The following is an 18,849-nucleotide window of genomic DNA, read 5'->3' on the forward strand; positions in this document are numbered from 1 at the left end:
GGTGCTCTGTTGTTTCTGAGGAGACCCTGGATTTAGCTTCTCCTTGTTTATGTCTAGCTTTTGCCCTCCCATCTAATTGCATTCACATAGACAGCCAATGTACTTACAATCTGCACAGCCTGAAAGGGAGGTGCTTTCATGCTAACACCATTACTTGGGGAAGGAGACTGGAAACCCTTCCCTTGGGGTACTGGTGACATGGTAGTTCTTGATGGAGTCAATGATGTCTCTGATTCACTTGAAAGAGGAATAGGAACCTTGAAGGAAAAAATAGTAATATTCTATTGCCATGCCAATGGGAAAGCCATTTACACTGTTAAACCCTATGCTGTCAAAACACCAGCAGTTTCTGCAAGCCAATGGTTGGGCATATCAAAGAACAGAATAGCTTCTACTTCATTTGCTCTTGCTGTGCATTTGGAATTTGCATTAGTCTCTGCTGACTATGTCAAACATGTTTGAGCTAGATGTGTTACCACTTCAAACATTTACATACAGAAGTTTAACATGATGGAGATCCTTATGGCAATGAACTAGCATTTTAAAACTTACTAGTTTTCATTTTCAGAGATCAACATTATATAGCAAAGGGATAGCAAACATGGTCCCCCTCCAGTTGTTGTTGGACTACAACTCTCATCATCCTTGACCAGCTTGCCAGCTGGGGCCAACATATCAAGGGAACAATATTTACCACCCCTGCAATAACGGCACACTTTTTTATCAGTCAAATTCTTACAGTATGTGTCAAACTCACCTGAGAAATTTCAGATTTTTTAGGCTTTAATACTTCAGCAATCTCTTTGCTTATCCGATAAAAGGACTGAGGTGGACTGAAGTTCTCAGACTCTTGAGAATTTGTAACAGATGTCTAGAGACATAACCAGATAGTTACTAGTTACTTAAAAGCTGTTCTTAACCTGAAGCACCACTTTAGCTAATGGGGCCTCCTGCTGCCGCCGGAGCACGATTTCTGTTCTCATCCTGAAGCAAAGTTCTTATTTTTTATTTTTTTTTATAAAATTTTTATTGATTTTACAAAATTTTTTCAAAGACAAACAAACACTTAAAAAGACATACAAACACGTATAGTTTCATAACATTTTTTCATAAACCTCTTTTCCGGGACTCCCCCATACCCCCCCTTTCTGCATTCCCCATGTCCATAATTTTTTAACAACTTCTAAATATTCCTTTCCAACCTCTGTCGTCTTAGTCTTTTCTATAATCTGAAGCAAAGTTCTTAACCCGAGGTACTATTTCTGGGTTAGCGGAGTCTGTAATCTGAAGTGTATGTAACCCGAGGTACCACTGTATATCTAACTATATTATAATTAAGCAAATATATTTATTTGGGAAGAATGCTTCAAAGAGTCCCAGGGCCAACCCACCTATTTTTTGATAGATAGACAGGGTGGTCAGCTCAGTTTCATTGAATAATTTGCCTTACTGAAAACTGTTCAAGTTTATATTATCAGAATTTCAATTTACTGAAGTGTTATCTTGTAAATGTAAAAACTCTGTTATAGGGATACATATGGGTAAATTCCAAGCCTGGTTCACACATCACATAAAACCGCTGTTAACTTTAAACTATGCCTTAATGTGAACAAACGGCATGTTGGTTCATACTACTCAAGACCCTGCTTTGCTCCTCCTCAACAGTACAACAGCGGGGGGGGGGGGGAGTTGGCTTCGTTTGATATGCCTTCTCCCAGTAGGGACTTTTCTCAAAGCCACACCAGCATTTGCTGCACACCAACCTGTCACATTCAGTATCACCTGGCATAAGCTGCCTGCCCCATTTCTCAGAAATACCAAACGAATGAAGGTCAGAAATAGGCACCCCCTCATTAGAGGGCAACAAGTTAATCAGGATCAAGGGCAAACTCTAAAGAACAATCAGTAACCTGTGGTGTCGCAAGTTCAGTTTCTGATCCAGACAGTGTATTGTCAGAAGTTAAGGAGGTGATTGAGCCGTGCAAGGCTATGGGAGAAGCAGCAGCCTGTCAATAGAGGGATATACAATGTAATATATAATGTAATGTACAGTAGACTTCATAGTTTGAAAAAAATCTTGAAAATATTACTTAGGACTTCCAGTTTTTGCTGCCATGGTGAACAGCGGTTCCCACAATAGCAGACCCTAGGCATGCAGCCAATTAAGGATAATTTGAGAGTAATTATACTTGCAACCCCCCCCCCACTGGGTTGGAGGGGGGAGAGCTCTCACTTGCAGATCGTCCAGTACCTGCCTCCCACTCCTGCAGAATGCATCCAAGTTGCATGGCACACACATCAAAAGCCCCACTACTCTCTTGGAGCAAGTTGCATGGTTCTTTAGGTCCTAGCCACTGTGCCTCCTAAAAACTGTTTAAGCCAAAATGGCAAGCCACATTTATACCCCCATCTTTTTAGAAAGTTACTCAAGGCCAGGCATCCCCAACCTGCAGCCCTCCAGATGTTTTGTCCTACAACTCCCATCATCCCTAGCTAACAGGACCAGTGGCCAGGGATGATGGGAATTGTAGTCCAAAACATCTGGAGGGCCTCCAGATGGGGATGCCTGCTCAAGGCAGTTTATGCAGTCAAGATACAAAAATACATTCCAAATAATCAATGCATGTTTGACATGCATTGTGACAAATGGCTTACCACTCTTACCTGAACCGGTTCCTCAGGGAAATCATTTTGGCTTGAAAGTTGTTCATTAGGTGCTACAAAATATGGGAACATTTGGTTATGCCCTTTCTACACATGAAACTGCTCTTCAAATATCAGAGTCGAACTACCACCATTGTATGCCTGATGCTAGATAATCTATTAAGACAATGCTAACATATAAGGTTTTATTTAAATATATATGTATGTTTACTGATACTTGAAAATGGAGTTGTAAAAAGTCAGCAAGATGTACAAATCAAAATAAAATAAAAACCATAATAACTGTGACTGACTGGAGTACAGAGGTTGTTTACATTATGTTCATCTTTATATTAAGTAATAAATATGGAGCGACTGTCCAGAGTTGACATCTGAATAAAATCAAATCACAAGCCATCAACAACAACAAAACATCAGCTGAGAAAGGGGACAGTCCGAGACATGTCTAGGCCAACCAAAGAGTCTGCTGGGAGGAAGGGAGGTAAATACTCCCTCTATAGTGATGTATGAGTCATTGGAGTTTTGTACAATACAATATTGTTGGTTATTAAAGTTGTAAATAGAAACTATACTATTTCAAAATATCTGCAGTGGTAAAGTCAGATGCTCAGACAATACAATTTCCCATACACTCTCTAACCATCCAGTATGTGTAGGACCAACAGAAAATCTCACTTGAGGTTTTACATTTAAGAGAATTAGTTCTCATTTAGTGACTATTTGTGTCAAGATCAAGGCCCAAGTTTCAAAGTTTTAAAAAGTGAAATTCAAAGATAAAACTTTTGAAGAAATTTCTAACAGGAAGAATTAAGTTCTGCTCCAGTATCAAGCAAAATTTCGGATGCAATGTAATTTAAGAAAATGTGTTTCACAATTTACTGCTTAATAGAAATAGAGGCTTTAAAAAAATAATGAATTAAATTAAAGTTTATCTCTTTTTTAACAGTATATCTCTGCACAATCTGTATAGTGTGTCTATTTATTTCTGGTGGTGGTTGAAGTGACCATATTGGTTGTAACAACAACAAAAATTGAATTTAAATTAAAGTGTGCATACAATACTTCTAAGATATACCATGAAGTATTAATCTCACCTATCGAACATCTTTGTCACATAGATTTAATAATTTGTTGCTATGCCAGTCTTTTCTGCTTTATGAAAGTGATAAGAGATTCCTAGAACATGAAACAAAATAGGATCTTCCTTGTTCACCATTAACCACAATTATGATTACCTGTGGAATCAACTGAAGGTGCTTGTGATGAACAAATGGCACGTTGTGAAGGTTTATCAAAATCCAGTAAAGACTCCTTAAAAACAAAAAAGTTACAAGTCTTGCACTCTTGAAAAAAAACAAGAATCTATTCAGAGATGAATAAAAGTTTACATGTTTTGTAGTGCATTTTAACCTCTGAAAATTGCCTTCAGCAATTAAAAACATGTGCCATTAAAATATCTGAGACCTTAACACCAACTGATGCCCTCCTTTTCATTTTTTCCTTGCGCTCACCATCCGTTAGGTACCTATCATACTCCCCCAAACTCCATGTTATCCAGGACAACTTACTTGCATGAAATTATAGGTCCCTTGTATTTGAGTCATCAGGTCTTGTAGTCTTTCCCTTCTTAATATTGGATCCTTTGGAAGACTAGTAGAGCAAAACTCTGCAACTGGTTGATGAACAGGTTTAGGTGCCTAATAAAATTAATAATAATAATAATAATAATCGCTGAGGAAAATGTTAGTTGAACTATTCAAAGAAGGCAAGATTCCCAGAGTGCTTTTTCCAGTATGCTACTGTATGGGTTAAAGCATGGATAGGCAAACTAAGGTCCGGGGGCTGGATCCAGCCCAATCGCCTTCTAAATCCAGCCCATGGACGGTCCAGGAATCTGCGTGTTTTTACATAAGTAGAATGTGTCCTTTTATTTAAAATGCATCTCTGGGTTATTTGTGGGGCATAGGAATTCGTTCTTTCCCCCCTTCAAAATATAGTCCAGCCCCCCACAAGGTCTTAGGGACAGTGGACCGGCCCCCTGCTGAAAAAGTTTGCTGACCCCTGGATTAAAGGCTTTGTTGGTGCTGAAGTCAACTTGCAAAACACGAGGAGCCAACATGGTACCTTCTAGTTGTTGTAATCCAACTCCCATCAGCCAACAGGGCCAGAGGTCAAGAGCAATGCAAGCTGTAGTCTACAACATCTGGAGAGCACCATGGTGGTTACCCCTCCAATCAATAATACTCTCCCAATGTACATCTTACATTTTACTTTAGGCTTAAATTCTAAACACTGTTACAATGGAGAAAGACCGAAGTGAACAAAGTAGGAGCTACTTCTAAATAAACACATGGGACAGTGCTGCAGGTACACAATTTCAAGTCAAATAAAAGGGAGGATCCTAGAGCCAAGTCCTGAAAATGGCATTTTCAGAATACGAGCTCCTTTTCAAGTTACTATTTTAACAGGAGGTCCATTCATACCTTTCCTGAAGTAGACCTCTTCCTGATATTAAAATTAAAAATTTCCGGATTTTTAAACACTGATCTACTACTAAGGCTATGAATTGATTCCTGAGACACTCAGAACTTAGGGAGCTGCCTTACAGAGGGCAGACCACTGTTCTGTCTATCTCAGTAATGTCTGCACTGACTGGCAGCAGCTCACCAGGAATTCAGACAAGGGTCTTTTCCCAGTCAAACCCAGAGGTGCCAGGAATTGAACCTGTGGCCTCCTGCATGCAAAGCAGATGCTATACCACTGAGCCATGGCCCTATGTAACAACTTAAACAGTTTTTCTTTGGTTTCAAATTCTCCTGTCCCTGGGAAGATTCAAAGTGGATACTTCACACAGGAAGTATTCCAGCTGTTCAAGATTCTAAATTTAAGCATTTTGAAGCATTTCCTATGATCAGTATAACCAAGAAAACAAACCTGAAGGCTGTTTTCAAAGCTCCTAGGTAGTTTACAAGGTTCTCCAACAGACGTAGCATCAATGCCTCCTTCATTCACTCCATCTGTCTTTTCATCCTATGTAAAATAAGAATTCCATGTATTAGATTATTATAATATGACTTAGCAATGTACAACTTTTACATAAATACACCACAGACTCCGTGTTCTACACAAAGTATCAGATTAGCTAACTTTTGAAAGCCCCATTACCTAATGGCATTTTACTGTAACCACTTGTTTCATGTCAGAATCAAACTTCAGTCTGAGCTCTTATTTCTATATTGAAAAGCATTTAGAAATATGTTTTGACAAATTAATTGTTTAAGTAGAGATCAGTCCTACAGAAGGATCTAATCTCAACTGATTGATAACGTTGGTGAGCCCTACCTGCCACTCACTTCCCTCTACAGCACAAGCAGAAACCACTTTGACTGTTGGACCCACTATTAGTCTTGTTTGTTCAGTCTGCAGAGACTGTCTTTGCATGCAGGGAAGTCCCTAACTCACCAAGGGGTTGAGACCCATTGGCTACCCTTACCTTCTCCTTTAATCCTACCAACCCTGTCATGTAGGTTAAAAAAAGCCTTCCAGATTCATTATCCTTCCCTCATTTTTTAATTATAGAAATCCAAAACTGATCCAAACTTGGAGGTCTATGTCTATATTCCTCCCTGCTCTATTCCTCTATTATATATTATTCCCCATTTTTGAACATCTAGAATCTTCAAGCTTTGTGATCAGCAATGCTAAGTTCCCTCCCCCCTGCCATTCCAAATATGAACTTGGCAAAAATTCACTAAACAGCAAACTATTTACACCCCTTTAGGTTTAGTTTATTTCCATGTCCAAATATTTGCTGAGAACCCTGTTTCATGTAGAGTTAGACTACTGTGGCAAAAAATAAGCTGTTCATTGACAAAGCCCAAACTTTGAACTTTTAGATACATCACTACCCCAAACTGCAGTTTTAGTATAAAAATATTCTACAGGCAATACTATTGTTTATACCAACTCACTTCACTGGGTCCCAAATCAGGCTTCTTTGGCCCAGATTGTTCCTTTGAGGTAAGATTTCCAGCTCCCCATATCTTTGGAGGGTTCTGTAATGGCTTCTGAAGTGCTTGCCGTGGTCCCTCAGATGTTTCCCAAACCTTTGGGGGTTGGGTTTTTTGTTCCCTCTCTTCCTTGATGTGTGCTACCCATTGCTTTGCAGGTTCGTGTTTCTTTTGCTCCTCCTCCTCCTCTCCAACACATGCACTCCAAAGCTTCACAGGTTCCGGTTTTTCCACCCTTATTTGAGCAACCCATGTTTTTGGACATTGTGGCTTTTGTTCCTGCTCTTCCTTCGCTTTGCTCATCCAGTGTTTAGGGGAGGCCCGCTGTTCTCTAACCTGAGTTACCCATGGCTTCAGAACTTCCTCCTCGTGATCATCATCACCTTCCTTAAGATGAGCTTCCCAAGGCTTTGAAAGTTCCAGTTTCTTTCCCTGCTGCCTTACAGATTCCAGAGTTTTAACATAATCTTGTTTCTGCTTCTGCTCCTGCTCTTCCATGTCAACAAGCATTTCCCATGACTTTGGAGGTTCATTTGTTTTAACATGTTCCACTTCCCAAGGTTTGGATTCCTCAGGCTTCTTGATAGGGGAGTCAGCTTCAGGCAAATAGTGCCTATTAAGAAACTATACAAACCAAAGAAACTTAGTATTTTACCAGTACTCATCTTATTGTTAGCACAATTAAAACGAAATCATGCCAGAAAGTTGTTGTACAAGAGTCACCCAACAGGATTGAATTGTACATTTCCAAAAATGTTTGTAAATCTGTGTGACAGTGAACCGCCCTAAGATCTTATGATGAAGGGCAGTATATAAATTTAATAAATAAACGTCAAGATCTTCAGACATAAAGACAAAACACTTGCTTTCAGATTTACAAAATGCTACTGTGCCATCCTGAATACTCATTATATGGTTCTCTTATTGAGAACATCTGCTGTAGCTTCCTGGCTAGTTTATATCCAGGATTCCTGAAAGAGAGAAATATGCCTTGTTTAAGACCACAGCAAGGTAGATGGCTTGGTTCAAAAACCACAGTGATAGCACAGAAAATCCACATTGTGCTAGAGACTATGCCCATAAACCTTCAAAGTTAAACAGGCAGCTGGTTGTTAATTCTACCTCACTGCACCCTGTCTCAAAGTCAAAGGATTTATGGACTCCCATTTGGCAATTGCCTTTGCTGGAGCCTTGTTACAAATTTCTTCAAGTGGAGCTTTTGAAGAGATTCCTGTATTATCTCCAGTTTTTAGTTCTAGCATCACTGCACTGATATAGCAAGCTATTCTGCAGTTTAACACTAATTTCTTCTACTGTAGCATATCATTTAATAACTTACCTCTTGAGGCTGTATCTCAGACTGAATGTGCTCCATTTGAGGTGCTAGGAAGAAGGATTGCATAACTTAGATTCAAGTTCTCACAAAGCCAAATGATAGAAAACAGTTTACTTCTCTAAGCATCCATAGCACATTCACTTATGCAGGGGATTGGGGGGGGGGGACACACACCAAACAAAATGACTTACATTTCAGGCTAGTCTAGCAACCACCTCTTTGAGAATTTGCTAATGTCTAGTATTATAGTAAGAAGTCACACAACTTCTTCTGTATTTCTTACTAAATACATTTAGTAGGAAAGTTTAAAATTAATCCCAAACAGCTAGGACTGTTTTATTATTGTGGTACAATTGATTTTAACCACCAATAAAGCCTAAATAAGGTGAAGAGCAGAATATACATAACTTATTTAGCTAAAAATTTAAGCTATATAAAATGACATGAAAATTTAAGACATACATCTGAAGTACTGTATCAGCAGTTAAGAATTTAAGATTTCTACAAATATATTACCTGATTCACTGACATGCTCTGAATTTGAGGGTTGTCTTGTTCTTTCAGGTCTTTGCATTTCTTCACACAACTCAGGTCTTGTAGACAGTTCTTTTGATTCCTCTTTTACTGGTATGTTGGAAGGAGCAGGAGTTTTTTCAAAATAGCCAGAATTTAACAGTTTAGATAACAAATCCTTCAGGTATTTATCTAGAGGACAGAGAGTTGAATGTTAAGCAGATTAAAATATCACAAAGTGAGTTTTCAGTTTGGGGATATGACACCATCTCATCTTAAATAAAGATCAAACTTTTTTTCTTGGCACAATATATTCTTGGAAATGTTTTAAACTAAATGCTTAAGAGGATCTTTGAAATGGCAATGTAATTCAAGCATTTCAGTTAACCAAAAGACCAAAGAAAATTACTGTTGTGAACACGGAGAACATCCACAGAACACCCTTGATTTCAAGAACTAATTTGCTTATTGGTAAAAGACTGTCATATCCTCAAAGATTAAAAAAATAACAATGCAGTCTTGGGAAGTTATCCTGAGATATACTCTGAAGAATATATGCCTTAAACACAGGGATGCTGAACTTATAATTGGTTAAAAGACCAATTTCCCTATCCAGCAAATCTCCTGTAGTCACACCCATAAATGTGCTGGTCTACCTTAATTATATACCAAGATAAAACATGGTTCCTGCAGCTGTGGGAACTCACCTGCTATTAAACACTTAACACATAAATGCAATCCCATGTACAGTACATCTACATAATATTGTGGCTTGCTTATTAAGCAAAATGACTTCCCACCCATGATAACAGACTGAGCACAATGCCTCTAGCAGTACTTCCCCTTTGCATTCCTTGCACACTCAAGGTCTGTTCTGGAGAGTTGGGAGTCTTCTGGAGCAGATTGTGGGTGCAGAGAGAGGAAAGGAAGAGGAGGTTCTGTCATGTTTGTTCATGCCATATTGGATATTGCCATAAATGTGCAATGGGGAACTACAGGCCTTGCTAGGGATCTCTAAACAGTTATAAACAATCTGCATTTATGTTGCCCTAACCAGGCAACAGCAGTTACTGGCCTAGAAAATAATTCTTTCAAGCAATGGAAGGAACAATATAAGTATGTTCCTGAACTGGAATAAATGTTCTAATCCCAATCTTGCTATGAAGTATTTTGCCCGAAGACGGTAGATGTTAGATGCAAAAATATCTAAAGGCTACTCACAAGTTGTCCCAGCTACTGTTTTTTCACTGCCTTCTAGCAGATCCCAGAAGTAGCGTGATGATTGCTCCATTTGGTCTTCAACACTTCATGTCAGAGGGGAAAAATAAGTGTCAGTGCTAGATCAAGAAAGTAATGAACTTTTACTTAAGATGGCTGTTTGATATAATAGGGATGGCAGAGTACCTTGTACCCTGTAAGCAGCAACTGGTTTTTTTGCTCAGAATTGACTGACGTAATTAAAAACATCCTTTCGCCAGTTATGCCAACACCATTTCACCAATTTAGTTATAAACCACTTCCTATGAGACATTTTGAAACAGTTTAATGATAAAAACATCAGTTTTTAGTAAGTCTTAGTGCCAGTTTAACAGGTACAAGTGCACAGTTTCTTTCAAAAGACCTGAAAGCCAAGTATATTTTGCCTGCAAATGCAAATTGTATTCCCTTCAGGCTATCTAATAAGTTTTAATAATAATAATACTTGTAAGGCTCCATTCCAAGTTGAGCCTAAAGATCTGCCAAATCACTTGTTAAGTTGAGAAAACAAGTAATTCTAACTGAATTTAGAACTGTTTCATTTTACTGTAGATAACTTCTTCAAAAACTATTTTAGCAACCACAAAATAGCCACAAACTGGTGATATTCAGAGTCCCCCTCCCCCACAAAAAGAGACAACACACATACACAATTCTCAAAAGAAATAAAATGTAGGGGTGTGTGGAGGGGAGAACAGGCAATTCTTCAACTAAACCAAAACACTCAAATTTTAGAATAACAATTTGAGCAGCAGGAGGTCTTAACAGATGCCAATAGGGTCTCTCTTGAGGACAGCAACACTAAGGTTTCTGGGAACAATAAGCACATCAGCCTGGATTTGCCCAGCATGGCTTTGACTACATTATGGCAAAGTTCTGAAAAGGCTCAATTAAAAACCCAAATTTGCAAATTAGAAGTTGATACCACTGGTATCCCCAAGATTAGCCAGTAGTCTGTGTTGCACATGCAATATGATTTCATTTAGTGTTGCATATGAAGTCTCCTCGTTCAGAGAACTAAGCCACAACATCTCAGTTCAGTCCTCAGAATACATATTGTGGTGCTCCATTAGTTGTTCAGACAATTCTGTAAGTTGTCCCCTGAGTAGTATTTGCTTGAAGAGTTTTATGTTTATCCCAGTCTTTTGGGGGGGATAAACAAACATGTGAAAGCCACAAAGCCAGCTTTATCAGCCTTGTAACCCTAAGGCAGCTTTCCCCAACCTGGTGCCCTTGCTAGACAACAACTCTCATCATCAATCATGTTGACTGGGGCTGATGAGAACTGTAGACTACCACCACCTGGTAGACTACAACCACTCCAGGTTTAAAAAGGCTGCCCAAAGGAATAATATATATATTACTACAGTGGTGCCTCGCAAGACGAAATTAATCCGTTCCGCGAGTCTCTTCGTTTAGCGGTTTTTTTGTCTTATGAAGCAACCCTATTAGCGGCTTAGCGGATTAGCGCTATTAGCGGCTATTAAAGGCTTAGCGGCTATTAAAGGCTTAGCGGATTAGCGGCTAAAAGGCTATTAGCGGCTTAGAAAAGGGGGGGGGAGCAAAAAAAAATCGGAACACTCGCAAGACGTTTTCGTCTTGCAAAGCAAGCCCATAAGGAAAATCGTCTTGCGAAGCAGCTCAAAAACAGAAAACCCTTTCGTCTAGCGGGTTTTCCGTCTTACGAGGCATTCGTCTTGCGGGGCACCACCGTTAACACAAAGTTCTGTAAAACAAACTATGCCAAGCACTGAGCACCAGGATAGCTGGGCACTTGTTGACATGCTGTGACTTAGAAGGGATCCACTACCAGGAGCTGATTGGCTCCTGCCATTCTTGCCCCATCATATGTAAAGGAACAATGAAGCAACAGCAGCAAAAAGAAGAAACTGCCTGTCACTGATAGATCCAATTCCCACCACTATCTTAAGCGACAAACAACTGCTCCCTTAACAGTGGGTGCCCCCTCACTTTGCAGACAAAAACCTGCTAACCTCGCTCTCTCTGCAGTAAGAAAATGACTGCAGCAAGGAGGAAACAAAGCACCAGCAGCAAGGAGGCTGGAGGCAGCTCATCCAAAGAGCTATCCTGAAGGGGCCTCCTATGCGGAAAACTCATAATGTTTCAAAACTACACTTCTAATAAAGCTAAATGTCCAAATGCTAGCACAGATTCGCTTTGCAATTTAAGTAAGGACACATTTACTTACCTCACGCCTTCATTTCTTCCTGAGCAGGTCAATTTTGCAAAATTAATGAGGTAGTCTAGTTCTTTAGAAGACAAAAATATTGCGCCATTCAAGCCACATTTGAAGTCTTTCTGCACGTGCTCTTGAGTGAAACTCTGCAACACATACTGGACCTGCAGTACTGTGCGGAGTTTCTTCTTCTCTGCTTCAAGCTTCATTATACTCTCCCTTCTCTGTGCTTTCCTCTGTGCTTTCAGAAGCTGTATTAATATAAAAACAAAACAGGCATATTACACAAGTTCCTGACAGATCCAACCAGCAGCTGGACTGTAGCTCAGAGAAGTCAATCCAAAGTCTTACCTAAGTCATCTTCCTAAATCAGGGGTCTGCAACCTTTAAGACAAAAAGAGCCACTTGGACCCATTTCCGAAGAAAAAAAAACCTGGGAGCCGCAAAACCATTGCGACATTTAAAACAAATATATCTCCAGAGCCGCGATCTGACAGCGGGTGGGAAGGTGACGTCGGGACGGTGCGTGGCTAATGCACGCACCGCCCCCATGCGACGTCACAGCCAGTACAGCGCCCGCCACAGTGGGGAGTGTCGGGGCGCACAATGCGCCTCCTCCCCTTGCTAGTATCCGCCCCGGAGCCGCGGCAAAGGTGTAAAAGAGCCACATGCGGCTCCAGAGCCACGGGTTGCAGACCCCTGTCCTAAATGAAGGTGCTAAAGATTTTTCCTCAAGTCTCTAACAACACCTTTCAACTTCGACAATCATTCCACTTATCATACAACAAATGTTCAAAGCTTAAGTTTCTGGGTAGTGTTTCATATCAGGGTAGGATGGAATGACAGGGGTGGGGTAGAACAGGAGTACTCCATATCAACATTTTTGGCACTGATATGCAAGAAGGCACCGGACATACAAGAGTAGAGACCCAACTCCAGATTCTCAGACAAGTGGGGATGGGGGAAGGATAAAGAGAACCTGAACAAAGCCCGCCTCCCCTCACAAAGTGGATCCTAAGCCACACCGACCCATTTCTAGTCAATAATTCAATCTACTTACATCTTGACTAAGCCCAGAAAATGTCTTCTGAAGGTCTTTAGCAAACTCCAAGTTATGGATCACTTCATCATATTTTTCAACAGCTTCCTGTAATCAGCCACACATTATTATTATTATTCATCATCATGTATAAAGTGCCTAGAATTATGAAGCGCAGATGTTTTAAGAAGACTGTCCTTTAATGTACACAAAGCTTCCAGTAACATCTCAACTTCTGATAGTCATAAGGTGGTAAGACCTGAGGAGCAGTGTGAGCAACAGCCACTACGGCTAAATTATAAGGTGACTTAAACAGAATTTTAATTATGGAGTTTTCTGCCATGTACAGGTTATACAGTTAAAACCAATGATGATTTTTTAAAAAGATACATACAATGAAGGCTGCTATAAATCTGTCATTTTATTATTTTACTACTTACAAAAGCATCTATCATTTAAAGAATGCTACATTATTTATTATTATTATTATCCTTATTATCCCGTCTCACACCATGAGGCCCCAAGGCAGGTCACAACAATGTAAAATACAACATTAAAAATAGTTATGCCTCTTTTCTTATACACTCTTCTATCTCTTCTTATATAAAGGACTAGTTGCTCTTCCAGATGATGTTGCAGCAACTCCCATCAACCCCAGCTAGCATGGCTAATAGTCAGGGATGGGGTTCCCTATCGGTGATCTTGAGGAAACTGAGTAGTGCTATGCTAACAATTATCATGTTTACATGTGAAGGACTCAGCTCACTAAACCAGGAAGAAATCACCATCATAAAGCTCACAAATTTATTGCTTAACAACTATGGCTGGAGTGTTTAAGTAGCTATACTTCCCTTCAGCAGTTATTCATAATTCAGGGTTACACCATGGAAAATGGGTTAACAAAGGCCACATCTCCAACTCAAGATGCTCAGTGCTTACCTTGACCACAGATCCGGCAGTTATTTGACCTCTAACAAGCTGTGGCCCAAACTGCATCTATACAATTTGGTAAATGGCAATTAGACAGCACTTCCCCTGCCAAAGCAGTATTATCAAATATCACATGCCATAAGCAGCACTATCTTCTATCTTCATCAAAATGATGGAACCAGTCTGAACACTTGTGTACCAATAGCCCCTTCGTAGCATCAATTTCCCAACCATTCATCCACTATGGTGTCATGAAGATCATGACATTTAACAACATATGCTCATGTACCTTAGAATTCTAATCCAAAAAGTCTACTAGTTGTCAACCAATAAATTGTATCTTGCTGTATCAGAATAATCTGGCAATGGCAGTGGGGAGGGAAGGGGGCGGCAAAGAGAACTATTGAAGAGATTTTGTGTGTAAAGCCCAAGCCATCCTCCGTAAAAGAATAAAAGTTATTGTTTCTCTGTGCAGTATTATTAATATTTATAATCAAAGTTCATGGCTTTCCTGCTGCCTCAGTTCATAACCAATCCTGTATAAGAATGGGAAAATGCAGCATCACAGTTACTATTACTGGAACTTAAAATACCTTTTCTATCCAACCACTGTAAAAAGAGCCAAGAGCCTGAGTCAAAAGGAGCCAACAGCATGAGTCAGGATGAAGATAGATCTACTATTCTCAGCAAAAAAGTTAATTATGTTTGATCATTCTGGAGCAGCTAACAGACCTTAGCTGAGAACAATTTTAAGATTTTAGTAGTTTGCTTTCCTATCTATTTTCTACATACTTTCCTGGCCATGTTTGGCCCAGAGGACTGCTTAAAGGTAGGTCCTGTAGCTCTATTCCCATAGCTTCAATAGGGCCTAGACACGACACAAGACCTCAGCTTGACTGGCACCACTGAAATCAATGTGCAATAACTCTTTGTTAAGATTTAGGCCAATGTATTTTGCCTAGGCATGAAGGAGCATCTCAGAAGTCTGTCATGAGCTGCTGAATTCATTGCTGCAAATGTTTGCAGCAATCTGAGATACAAGAACAGAAAGCTTACCAACTGATCCTGATTGAGGGGTTCCCCCTTTCTCAGACGATCTCTGTAGTCTTCTAGTTTGAGCTGAAAACATGTATTGAGCAGGTATAGGATTAGACCATGTATAACCAACTTATTCAAGTCTGGCCTATGAGTAAAGTCTGAATAACTTGGATGCCTACACATGCTACCATGCATTTATAGCATTAAATACAATAAAATGCACATCAAAACAACAATAAAGTAGACCTCTTTGGCAGACGTTTAACATTAGATTTTCGCAGTTAGTTTAAGCAAGAGGTACACTATATATTCATATGAATGGCGAAGGTTGCTGTAGCTCAGGGTCAAGTTCTATAAAGGTGATGGCAATACAGAGTTTCAATGCACAATAATTTTATAATATTGGAACCACTGTCAAGATAGTACCACTGGCAATATATCTAGTTACAGTTGCATAAGGTGAATGTTAGGTTCAAAACAGCCTTTCTATGACATTCAAGCTCTGATAACTACTGCAGCTGGATGGCAAAGCCACCTTCCTGCTGGATTAGGTAAGGTAAAGGTACCCCTGCCCGTACGGGCCAGTCGTGACCGACTCTAGGGTTGTGTGCTCATCTCACTCAAGAGGCCGGGAGCCGGCGCCGTCTGAAGACACTTCCGGGTCACGTGGCCAGTGTGACAAAGCTGCACTGGTGAACCAGCACCAGTGCCGCACACGGAAACGCCGTTTACCTTCCTGCTATAAAGTGGTCCCCATTTATCTACTTGCACTTAGGGGTGCTTTCGAACTGCTAGGTGGGCAGGAGCTGGGACCGAACAACGGGAGCTCACCCCGCCGCGGGGATTCGAACCGCCGACCATACGATCAGCAAGTCCTAGGCACTGAGGTTTTACCCACAGCACCACCCGCGTCCCACCTGCTGGATTAAGACTGGCTAATTAAGCATGAAACTACTACTAGTCATGTAGGTTCCTTTATATACTTCCATTAGCGCCTTAGAAACCAGGTAAGTTTGTTATTGGTATGAGCTTTCATGTGCATGCGCAATTCTTCAGAGTGTGCATGCACACGAAAGCTCATATCAATAACAAACTTAGTTGGTCGCCCAGGTACGGCAGACAAACACAGCTACCTACCTGTAACTATCTTTATATACTTTATATACTGACAGCAGTGACAGACTGCATCAAAATTCAGTAGACAGTTTAATTTTGGCATGCACTCTACACTACACACAAAGCAGCATCCAACCTTTAGGACTTAGTGGGCCAGTTTGGAAGCCAGAATACCACACTGGCAAAATTGTAATTGAAAAGTGGAAGTAAAAGATGTGGGATTTTGCCATTGTAGCCACACAGGGAACACATGAACCTAAAACTTGTTCTCATCACAGTAACAATAGTTTCTCATGCCACCTGAACCAACTCAATACTGACGGCTCATGCAAATTACATGCCACAGCAGAAAGTTCTTATTTCTCTCTAGTCATAAACTCTAGCCATTATATTTTATTAATCTAATTTTGAAGGCTGGCAAGTTATCTTAAGCGAATTTGTTACACAGCATTTCACACTTTCATAAGCAAATATGGGCCTTTCACCTCAAAGAGCTTACAGTCCAATAGACAATGGCAAGAAAGAGTGAATGAACAAACACAGCAGTTTCCTTTGGTACCATTTCTATAATCTAGGAGAGATGCATACCTTCTTTTTCTCAATGTTCCTGATCTTGTGTTTCATGCAGATAAGTCCATTATCAATGTAAGTCTCATATGCCTGGGAAGCCGTTGCAGCAGAACTCAAAGCTGCCTGCAGGGGGCTCAAAGGAGGCTGATTGTCCCCATGAGGGCCCTGAGTCACCTGCTGCTTGGCGGGTTTCATGCTCTTCTCCTCTGCTTCCTCAGAGTGGCATGAAGGCGAAGTGTGGCAAAGCGGGGACTGTGAAAGCTGCACCATTGAAACAGCTAGGGCTGCAAAGAAACTGGTACTGTTTAGTTTTTCCCTCACAGCTGCAACTTCAGCATCCAGTTACTATTAAGTTTCTCATCTACACAGTGAGCATCGAATGTGCCTTTTGTGGAACATGTACCATTACGGAACAGGAGAGGCATCCAGAAACCACTATTTCTCTGTTCAGATAACCTTACAATTGAGAGCATTTTAACATCCTCATCCATAATCTATTCTAGATGGGGGCGGGGACTGTTTTAAACAGCTGCAGACCTACCAGCATTTGGATCAATAAGATTCCTGAAGAAGGGGAGTCTCGCCCTTCTTTTCCTTATTCCCTATTCCAGTAAGATGCCAGCTAATACTAATTACCATCCTAAACTCTTTGCATGCATGTACCAACTAGAAAATCAAATCTATATGCCACTTTCCTAAACAAGCAAGCAAACAAACCAACAAACCTACTGGAGGCTTTAGCCCTCCCCACCTGCACTAGAAACAGGGTCACAAAAAAGGCATCAGCAATTCCTCACGCTAGAGACAGAAGCTAGCAGAGGAGTGCCTAAAAATCTTTTCAGGAAGAACACAAGACTTTCATTATGTATTTCTAATTGGTTAATTCACCTATGTACAGGCAGAAAAAAATTACTTCCAGAGGGGAAGCCCTGTGGGTCAATTGAGGTGTGGGGGGGGGGGGGGGAGTTCACACCTGCATCAAACACAATTTGAGAAAGATGCTAGGTTACCCATTACGAACAAATTGGCAGTTGGGAAGCAGGTGAGCAAGACATTTCCTCATTCCTTACTGAAAATGCAAGGGCAGTCGAGCGCTTAAGGTTAAAAAAAACCCAGCCATGTCGAGGCACTCTGCTTAAGTCGTCCTTCGTCAGAAGATTCGAGGGCATCACACAGAGCAGCGAATGAAACAATTTGGCGGCACGTCGCCGTTCTGTTCGAAGCCCGTCTCGCTACTTTCAGTGAGGGGCGCATGATGTTGCAGCCCCACAGCTTAGCCCGCCGTCCCCCGTCCCCCCCGCACGCTCACTAGGGCAATTAATATCACATTCACACGTGCGCTTATTCCCAGGAGAGCAAGTGCGCGCAGGACCGAGGCCTCAAAGCTCCCTCCCCTGAAAGGGCGTCCAGAGAACAAGGCGCAGCTTGCCTGGCAGGGAAGGGGAGGAAGCAGGGCGGCGACACAACCTGCACCACTGGAGGGGTTTTGTGCGGCGTTTTTTTTTCCACGAGAGGAAAAACACCGGGGAATTCTGTCCGCTGTAGGGAAGGGAGGGTGGGAAAAGAGGAGGCTGTAATTATGGGCTACATCCAACTATGGATAAAAGGGGGGGGTAATAAGTGACGTCGAGTTATCTTCTCCGCTCACGGCGGAGGTTGTCGCTCCTTCCTTTCCCCGCAGCGTTCCCGGCCACAAACGCCACCAGCCCCCGGGATACGCCGTCCCTTGTACTGCCTTCCTTTCCCTCACACCGCCGCCTCACACACGCGGAGGAGGCGGCATCTGTTTCCGTGCCGCACGAGCAACCGCTGCCTCCCACCCGCCGGACCCCGCCCTTCGCCAACTCACCTCAGCAGCCTAAACTCGCTCAAGCCCACCCGCCGGCCGGCTGGCCTCCCGGCTTATAAACCCGCCCCGGCAGCGGGGAGATAAGGGGGCGGAGCCTCCGCGGGAAAGTCACACGCCGGCTTCCCAATCGCCAGCCGGCCACAAGCCGCCCAATCAGCCGCCGCGGCAACCGCGTGGCCTACTGCCGCTCGCGCGTTCGGCCCCGCCCCCGCGTGACATGCCGGACCGTTAACTGGTGAGGAGAAAAGAAGGTTGTGAGGTGTCCGGGCGTCCTCAAGGAAGGTGATGTGTTTGTATGTCTCGGTCAAAGGTTGCAGTCCTGACCAGGAT

General features: G+C 41.6%; 1 protein-coding gene across 1 annotated transcript in view; it reads right to left on the bottom strand.

The window, feature by feature from the left end:
* Positions 1-17,957, bottom strand: part of CAPRIN2 (caprin family member 2) — a 26,133-nt gene extending 8,176 nt beyond the window's left edge. The window contains 18 exon segments of the mRNA XM_083461846.1: positions 108-257; positions 758-871; positions 1,911-2,006; positions 2,665-2,717; positions 3,900-3,975; positions 4,233-4,361; positions 5,599-5,694; positions 6,636-7,298; positions 8,014-8,057; positions 8,527-8,715; positions 9,745-9,827; positions 11,990-12,228; positions 13,038-13,124; positions 13,956-14,012; positions 15,003-15,065; positions 16,689-16,954; positions 17,741-17,767; positions 17,770-17,957. Of these exon segments, the coding sequence (XP_083317972.1) occupies positions 108-257; positions 758-871; positions 1,911-2,006; positions 2,665-2,717; positions 3,900-3,975; positions 4,233-4,361; positions 5,599-5,694; positions 6,636-7,298; positions 8,014-8,057; positions 8,527-8,715; positions 9,745-9,827; positions 11,990-12,228; positions 13,038-13,124; positions 13,956-14,012; positions 15,003-15,065; positions 16,689-16,954; positions 17,741-17,767; positions 17,770-17,839 (2,502 nt within the window). The 5' untranslated portion in view covers positions 17,840-17,957.
* Between the last annotated feature and the right edge of the window lie 892 nt (positions 17,958-18,849).

This window comes from Podarcis liolepis, assembly GCF_965112155.1.
Source record: "Podarcis liolepis genome assembly, chromosome: 10".
NCBI classification, from domain to species: domain Eukaryota; kingdom Metazoa; phylum Chordata; class Lepidosauria; order Squamata; family Lacertidae; genus Podarcis; species Podarcis liolepis.